This window comes from Grammomys surdaster, unplaced genomic scaffold, assembly GCF_004785775.1.
Source record: "Grammomys surdaster isolate TR1022 unplaced genomic scaffold, NIH_TR_1.0 270, whole genome shotgun sequence".
In the NCBI taxonomy this organism is placed as follows: Eukaryota; Metazoa; Chordata; class Mammalia; order Rodentia; family Muridae; genus Grammomys; species Grammomys surdaster.
In genome coordinates, this window is record NW_021604711.1 from 2,870,711 (window position 1) to 2,879,729 (window position 9,019).

At 41.8% G+C, this 9,019-nt stretch overlaps 1 protein-coding gene across 1 annotated transcript; it reads left to right on the forward strand.

The window, feature by feature from the left end:
- The first annotated feature begins 2,130 nt into the window (after positions 1-2,130).
- Positions 2,131-3,090, forward strand: LOC114628577 (olfactory receptor 15-like). The gene has a single exon (XM_028776453.1). It carries the CDS (start codon positions 2,131-2,133, stop codon positions 3,088-3,090), a length of 960 nt encoding a protein of 319 aa, XP_028632286.1.
- Positions 3,091-9,019: the final 5,929 nt, after the last annotated feature.

A 9,019-nucleotide genomic window follows, 5' to 3' on the forward strand; every position in this document is an offset into this window, starting at 1 on the left:
AGGGTTCTGATGAGCTTTTCATTTGTAGTGTTTTGTTTTATTTTTTTTTAATTTTCAGCATCATTTTACATTGATTTTTCTTCAGCAGTTCTAACTCTTTATTGAACTGTATTTTTGAATTTTAGATTTTTTTATTTCATTCAGCTCCTTGTTTTTGTTCTCTTAGAGTACTTTCATGTCTTCTGTGTACGAGTGTTTGTGGTGTGTGTGTGTTAATTTTATGTACATTGGTGATTTGACTGCATACATATCTGTGTGAGGGTGTCAAATTCCCTGGAATAGGAATTACAGACAGTTGTGAGCTGCCCTGTGGGTGCTGGGAATTGAACCCAGGTCCTCTGGTAGGGTAGCCAATGCTCTTAACCACTGAGCCATGTCTCCAACCCCTTGTTTTTGTGTTTGAAACACAGTTATAAGCATTCTTTTGAATTCTTCATCTGGAAGTTCTCCCAATTCATTCTCACTGTGCATGTTACTGTGGAGTTCGTGGTTTTTGGAGAGGACATGCTACCTTGGTTTTCACGTTGCTTTTGCTTCTGCACTGGAACTTGTGCATCTACAGTTGGCTGCTTTGAGTCCTGTTTCTTCTTTCAATGGCAGTATTTACAATGTCCGTGAGAGGGTCAAGTTGTAGTAGGGTTGAGGTAGCATTCTTCTTTGTTCACCTGGTACCAGGACTAGAGGCTCTGTCTTTAATCTTACTCTCAGGGTCAGGAACTGGTCTGGGTCGTCGCCAGCCTCCCGTTTGTATCTTTAGCTTCCACTCCATGTTGTGGAACTTCCTGTGTGTGTGGATCTTGCTCTGGGACACCTCAGGCCTCCTTTCTGGATCCAGCTGGCCGTTTCTTTGCAGATCAGAGAATTGAGAATAAAAAGACTGGTAGATTTTACATCATCTCTTTGCTATGGGAGAATAATAAGTATTAATGAGAGTGTGGAAAGCAGTCCCTGGTGGTGGGAAGGTAAATTGTACAAAGATTCTGGAATACAGCATAAAACATATAATTACAATAAAATCCAGAAGTCTCATTTTTGAGTACATACTAAAAGTATTGAAGCTAAATCTCAACGTGGTGTTTGGAGACCCACATTCACAGCAGCAGTGTTTCCGATAGGCAAAATATAGGTGCGCTCAGGGTTTGTGAGTAGATACAAAAGACAGCAGACACATGTAATTAGTGTTAATTGGCCTCTTAAAAGGTAGAAAATCCTGACTTAGCCTAGAGCATAGATAAATCTAGGTGAGATGGTGTAAATGAAATAAGCCAATGGCAAAGCTTCAAATACGGTTCAGTGAAATTCCTTTGGGATAATTAGACTAATGTAAATAATAATAATAATAATAATAACAACTCCCTAGAATGATGGGTGGCAGGTTCTGGAACTGTAGCAGACAGGAAGATACTGTTTGATAGGAATTGATTGAGTTTGATAGAGGTAATGACTCTGGAGATGGATGGTGGTAAATGGTAACATAAATACATTTAATGTAGCAAACCTATATATTTAAATGTAGTTAAGTGAATTTGATTTTGAGTTCACATCAGCATGATAAAATCTGGGGCAAAAAATGAGAGTTGACCTCTCCCAGTAGAAAGAGTCCGCCGAGATGTGTCCGTGTGTTACAAATCCAAGCTTCTAACTTCCCATCTCAATCCCAGAATCCTTCGCCTACCTGCACTTATAGAAAATATTAGGTCGTGTTTCCCTCAGATATAGTCTTGAAAGAGGTGCCTGGTGAAAGGAAGGCATGATGAAATTGCAGCATCATGGTTGCTGAACGCATTAGAGGGTGGAAGATTGCTAAAGCTAACTTATGAGGAGGTGAGGAATCACAGGAGGAGAGAGGCAGAGTGAGTCACAAACAGATCCCTACTTGGCTTGATCAGGCTTTGGTAAATATTTTCATCATATCTTGGATAGTTTTACTCCAATCTGACTTGTAATTTAACTACTGAGCAATATATGAAACCAGCCATGTTCTGGGAAACTATTCAAAGCACCCATGGAGAATATCTTGCTAGTGCAATATCATAAATTCACTAGGCATTTTGAAGATGTTGGCTTGGATGTATTAAAAAATATATAGTTTACCTTCAAATTTTGTCTTTTCCTGTACAGGCATATGCAATGCAGGTGGCCATCAGAGGACAGAATGTGAGTTTCCCCAATACATTTGTTCTGGTGGGCTTCTCTGATCACCCCTGGCTGGAGATGCCCCTCTTTGGAGTGCTTCTGGTCTCCTACATCTTCACCATGATAGGAAACAGCTCTATCATTGTCCTTTCACTGTTGGAGCCTAGACTCCAAACACCCATGTACTTCTTCTTAGACAACTTGTCTCTGCTGGACCTCTGTGCCACATGCACCATTGTCCCACAGCTGCTAGTCAATCTCTGGGGCCCAGAGAAGACAATTGCCTCCTGGAGCTGCATTGCTCAGGCCTACCTCTTCCACTGGACCAGCTGCACTGAATGTGCTCTGCTGGCAATAATGGCTTTTGATCGCTATGTGGCCATCTGCTGTCCTCTCCGATATGTACTCATCATGCATCTCTGGGCATGCGTGTGGCTGGCAGCTGTATGCTGGGCCAGCGGCCTGGCCAATTCTCTGGTTCAAGCTACACTCACCCTCTACATTACTCTTTGTGCCAAAAACACACTGGACCACTTCTTCTGTGAGGTGCCTGCTTTGATTAAACTGGCATGTAGTGACACCACTACGAACGACCGGTCCCTGGCCTTGGGGGCTATTCCCTTTGGAATACTGTCTCCTTTGACAGTGCTCATCTCTTACATCTTCATTGCTAGGGCTGTGCTGAAGTTACCTTCAGCTGAGGGAAGGCGCAAGGCTTTGAACACATGCACTTCCCACTTGCTCGTGGTCACCATGTTCTTTGGACCTGGTATGTACACGTACCTCCAGCCTCCAGGCAACAGCACTCAGTCCAAGTTCCTGTCCCTCTTCTACTGTGTCTTCACCCCACTGCTCAATCCACTCATATACACTTTGAGAAACAAGGATGTGAAGGAAGCTTGGAAGAAGGTCCTAGCATCCCAGGGTAAGGGGACATCTTTGAAAGGCCAGTGATCTCTGTCTGGCTTCTGGAGCTACCATATGTAAGTTAGTGCTGGCAGGTTCACTTTTCCGAAAAGATAAGAGCTTAGGCTGGAATTCTCATCTCCCAAAGTCAGCCACTCTGATAACAACCAAGACTCTTTTGACCAGAGACTTCTGTCTTCTAAAATCCCTGATAGGACCACTGTACTTTTTTGGACCCTTCCCGGATATTCGTATTCACAGGGGGACCAGGGAGATGGCCTATAGATCTTCTGAATACTGAAAGAAAAGAGTTGTCTATAAATCCCTTCTAGTAATTGCTCTTTGCTCACACGGTGTCAAAAAAAAAAGGTTGCTGAAATTATTTGGATACATTCTCTTCAGTGATGCAGCTACTGATAAGCCATCCATGCTCCTGACAACACTCCATAGCCTATGTTCCTGTAAGTGACTCCAAATAAGCTCATTGACTCACTAAACAAACAAGCAAAAAACCCACATGAAAGTTGAAGATGACCAGTTGGGAAGAACAGGATTCCCAGCAGTGAGAGGGCTACAATAAGATAATAGGGATGTGAATACGATTAAAAATAAATTATATGCATTATGAAACCCATTATTATATAATTAACATTTGCCAAGAAAATATTAAAAGTTTTTAAAAGATCTAAGTGAGACTTTTAAGCAGATTTCATTAGATTTCTCCAGGTACCTACTCAAACTATTTTAACCTCTCCTGTCTGAGAATCTCACATCTCCCTTTTTCTTCAAACACTTGGCCAACCTTCAGGTAATCGTACCCTTACCTCACCCATGCCGACACAATTACCTTCATTGTGAATGTGAAATAATCATAGCAGCACCATTATAGATCGGCTTCACTTCTCTCGAATCATCTAAGACAATCATCACTCAGCGTCTTCAGGTGACATTTTACTATTTATGCTTTATCACTTACATCTGTGTAATTTCTCTATTTGACTTTCACAGACTAGAAAGAGCCCTTCTGTGATGCTCCACCCACTTAATGCATTCCTGTCAAGCAGCAGCAGTTGAACAGGGGTTTGATCTAAGAGAGAATATGGGTCTGTCTCTATTGAATTAGAGTTATCATATGCCAGCGCTATGGGTGGGTCCATTCTTTGGGGTGTTGGATTAATTATTGTCTCATTGGTGCAACAAAACACTGGATAAAAGTGTCTTAAGGAAAATATTTTTTTGCTCACACATCAAGGGTGTCATCCATGAAGACATCGTGGAAGCGGGAGCTTGCAGTGGCTGGCCTTGCTACATCCACAAACAAAACCAGGGAAAGAGGAACGCAGGTGCTCAGCTCACTTTCTGCCTTGTATTTGGTCCAGGAGCCCAGCCCATGAGACGATACATCTCATACTTAGATAGACCTTCCGTCCCCAGTTAACCTAATCTAGAAATCCCTTGCAGATGTGCCTGTGTTTGTCCCATGGTTCCAGTCTTATACACTAGTTGATGGTTAATCTCAACTACCACAGTTCCACCCCTTGTCAATCTAACTTTCAAACACACCACTTTTAAGCCATAGCCTTCTTCTGCTCTTGCCTCAAGAGGTTCCTATCTATCTTATAATGCAGAGTGCATACAGTCAACTTCAAATGTTCTCATAATCTTTAACAATGTCAACACTGTTTAAAGGTCCAAAAATGTAAGTTTCATCTGGAACACAACATGATTTCTTGACTATGAATATCTGTATAATAGTTTAAAAAAAAACAAGTTCTATATGTCCAATATACAATAGTACAGAATAAACATTCCCATTCCAAATCAGAATAATGGAAACATAGCAATGAATGAGCAGACCAAACAAACAATAAAACCTATCAGGGTAAGCACCAAATCCTGCAGCTCCAGACCAGACAGCTGGGGCTCATGATTGAATCATTTTGGCTCCAAAAAGCTTGGATAGTCCTTTGCCTCCATCTCTGCTACCTGCAGCACACATAACTTCTTTCTCTCTTAGGTCAGTGCTACTCCATAACCACAGTTTTTCTCAGTAGACATCCCCTTAGTCAATGCATCTCCAACATCCTGCTTGCAACCTTGAAAAAGTCCATTCTGGCCATATAATGCCTTCTGGAACCCTGACAGAGAACTCCATGATGCTCTCAACTTTGCACCTTTCATGTCTGAAAAGCCATTACCACATGGATGACACAGCCAAATTCTGCTGTCCTCTCAGGATGAACTCTGTCCCCTTAACATCACATTTTCTGTCACCCCTTGGATGCTACCCCAGGGAAACAATTTCCTTGGAATCTGTTTTTGAGCAAAGAACCCCTCCAGGGGCATTTTCAGTTTAGGCGCCTTCCTTTCAAATGAATTTGAATTTTCAAAAGGTGGATCCTGTGATTCTATAATTAACCTTTAATTCTATATCATGCCTAGATATATCCAGACATGCCCAGAGGTTCATTTCCATGGTGTCTCCAAATCCCATCAAGTTCACAATTGAAATTAATCTTCACAGGCTTTGTCGACCTTTGATCATTATAACAGAGAAAACAGTAGGATGTGTGCTAATGTTATGAATACAAAAACATTCTTGCTGCCATTTTAATCTCTACCTATGAAATGACTTGAAATGAGATATGAAAACCAGTTAGCTAAAAATCTCCAGAGATCTTCCTCTTTCTGCCTCCCCAGAGCTAGGTTTACAGGAACATGCTGCCATACTCAAATTTTACATGAGTGTTGGGAATCCAAACTCAGGCTCCCAGGCTCACACAGCAGCCACTTTACTAACTAAGCCACCTCCCCAGCCCCGTGGATCTTTTAAAGTTGGGAAACTATTAATAATGGGGTCCAAGCTTGCCTTTCAAAAGACTTACCTTTGGCTACATTTTCAGCAAAAGAAAAAACTCTTTTGTGAAATGAAAAGTATGTATCCATATCCATCTATCTATCTATCTATCTATCTATCTATCTATCTATCTATCTATCTATCTATCTATCTATCTTATTCATTATGAATTTTTATCTTTTAATTTGCTACATTTTTATTAAGTAAGCATATCAAATACAAATCTCTGAGATTTCCTTTTTAACTCTGGTTCTCATCCTAGACTAGACAGTGTAGAGGACTGAGAAGTGGAGAAAAGCTAGATCTTCGTCCATACCACTTGTGTTTTTATCATGCAATACAGTTTATCACATAAGTAGACACATCTCTTTCCATATACATGTGTGTGCTTCTGTGATCATGGAGGATGCTGCTCAAGAAAAACAGTACAGGACTGAAGAGATGGCTCAGTGGATAAAGGCACCTGCTGCCAAGTGTGACGTCCTGGACACGCTGGGTATAACATGGTGGAAGGACAGAACCAACACCCTCAAGTGTGGTCTAGCCTCCATGCACACCACGGCTCACTCGTGTCATATCTACAGCCAACAAATAATTTTTTTGTTTGTATTTTCTCTTTTTTCTTTCTCTCTTTCTCTCTGTCTCTCTTTTTCACTTTTTCCATCTTTCTCTCTTTCTCTTCCTTTCTCTCTCTCTTTCTCTCTCTCTCTTTCTTTCTCTCTCTCTTTCTTTCTTTCTTTCTTTCTTTCTTTCTTTCTTTCTTTCTTTCTTTCTTTCTTTCTTTCTTTCTTTCTTTCTTTTCTCTCAAGAACACAGTAACCAGGCATGATGGTCCATATCTGTAATCCCAGCACTCAGGGAGCCAAGTTAGGTTGATCTCTGTGAGTTGGAGGTTAGCCTGGTCTACATAGGGAGTTCCAGAGCATAGTAAAATCCTATCTCAAGAAAAAACAACAGCAAAACAAAACAAAAACAGTGTGTTGTGGCATTGTTGCTCACATTTGTACTCCTGGCTTTTGAGAGACTGAGGCCAAATTGTCATGGATCTGAGGCTGGACTGGCTACATACTGAGGTCATGGCCATCCTGGCTTATGGAGTAAGACACTGTCTCAAAATAACAATAACGAAATACCAGCATGCATCATTCCAGAACAGAGAAAAGCTCAGTGTTCTGGAGGAACAGAAATCTAGAGCCTAAGTTTTCATGCAGTTTTTCAGCACCTGGACAGCGCCTCTTTCACCTCTGCTGAGCCCTAGCTCATAAACCTGCATGCAGTTAAAGGAGATTCTAAAAATAAGGCCTCAAAAGTCTTTACCCATATTCCCTCCTTTATCCTGCACCCCCACAGATATGAAAGCATGCTATTGTAGAAGCTTCTCAAAATATATGCATAGATGAAAGGAATCTAAATGGAGACAATCCCCAAGCTAGACATTTTATGCCATCAAGTAAAACTTTCTGGGCCAGGAACGGTTACATCTTGTTGACTCATTGGCTATGGGTCCCCTGGAACCCCAAAACATCTCAGGCTATTGCCAAGGCCATTGGTTGCTCTCCACAACCTTATGGTAAGGCCTTATTGCTGAAGAAGCACGTATTTATGTCGTCACAAATACAGTGAAGTAAAGCTGGAGTCTGACTTAAAGTTTCACCCCTATTAACTGGCTCTCATGGTGCTTGTAAGGTTCTCTGCATGCTACAGGAGGAGAAAATAATTGTCAATGTCACCATCCAAACACCCTGCAACCTGCAACACTAACCTACCTGCAATGTATCCTACTGCAACCGTGGCATAAACATTGAGGTAGTAAACAACCACTTTTTAAATTGTATTTAAGCCACACTCCAGAGATGGAGCCCATATCTGACACTGCTAATGAGGCCAAGAACCCAATACTGGATAGGTCATGGGCCCTGGGGGGAAACCTGCTACTATCTATTATTTTGCTAAAGAAACAGCAATAGCTGTCAAATGACACCTAATGACATGCTGCTTTCCCCATAGATCACTGCCTTGCTTAGTCCTCATCAGAGAAGCTTCTTACAGTAGATGGGAATTAACGCAGAGACCCACAAGTGGACAGTGACAGTGAGAGAGAGACTCTGGCGCACTCTGCTCTAAACGGGATGTCCTCATCAGGCCCCTCCCCTCAAGCTTCAGGAATGTGTGCAGAAAGGGAGGCAGGAAGATGGAAAGAGCCAGAGGTGGTAGACGACACCAAGAAACCGTGTCTCCCAGACACAACAGGACTGATAACACCTATGAACTCACAGAGACTGTGACAGCATGCACAACGCCTGCACAGCTTCAAACCAGACAAAATCCCAGCACTGAGAAGGGAAGTGGACACAAAGTCCTACCGCTGACCGAGAAGATACTCTGCAATTGATATCTGCTAGGAAAAGGAAAATCAGTTTTCTCCACTGGGTTGTTTCTGGGTATGTCAACCGGACCCCATGGCAGGACCCATGCAGAGGAATAGTTGGCAAACACAAATGAGCTCCTTTTTTTTTTTAAAAAAAAAAAGTGGGATTTTAAAACTTGTTTTGTTATTTTTTATCTTATTGGATTTTTGTTTGTTTTAAATTTTGAGAGAGAGAGAGAGAGAGAGAGAGAGAGAAACATGAAGTTTGGAGGTATGGAGGAACTAGGTGAAGCTGGAGGAGGGAGAAAACATGATAAAAATATATTATACAAAAAAAAAAAGACAAGATCTCTCTATGATCTCCTGGTTGTCCTGGAACTCAATATATGCTGATCAGCCTAGCCTAGAACTCATGGAGATTTACTTGTTTCTGCCTCTGGAATGCTGGGATTAAAGGTGTGTGACACCATACCTGGGCTGGGGGGTGGGGTGTGGGGGAAGGGCTGTGAATAGCTGACAAGTTTGGATTATCACAGAACCTCATGCCAGGTTAGAGCTGACCTTGAGCTAAGTCTATCCTGCTAAAGAAATCCAGTCCTTCAGAGCACCAGCATGCCAACTAATTAATACATCCGTTGTTTCCTGCAGCTTAGGGAACGAGAAAGAAGTTTGGATGAGGCAGCCATCTTCCAGTTAACTCACCAGAATGACGAACACAAAGGGAAAGAGGAGAGGCACTCGGTATATGTTCT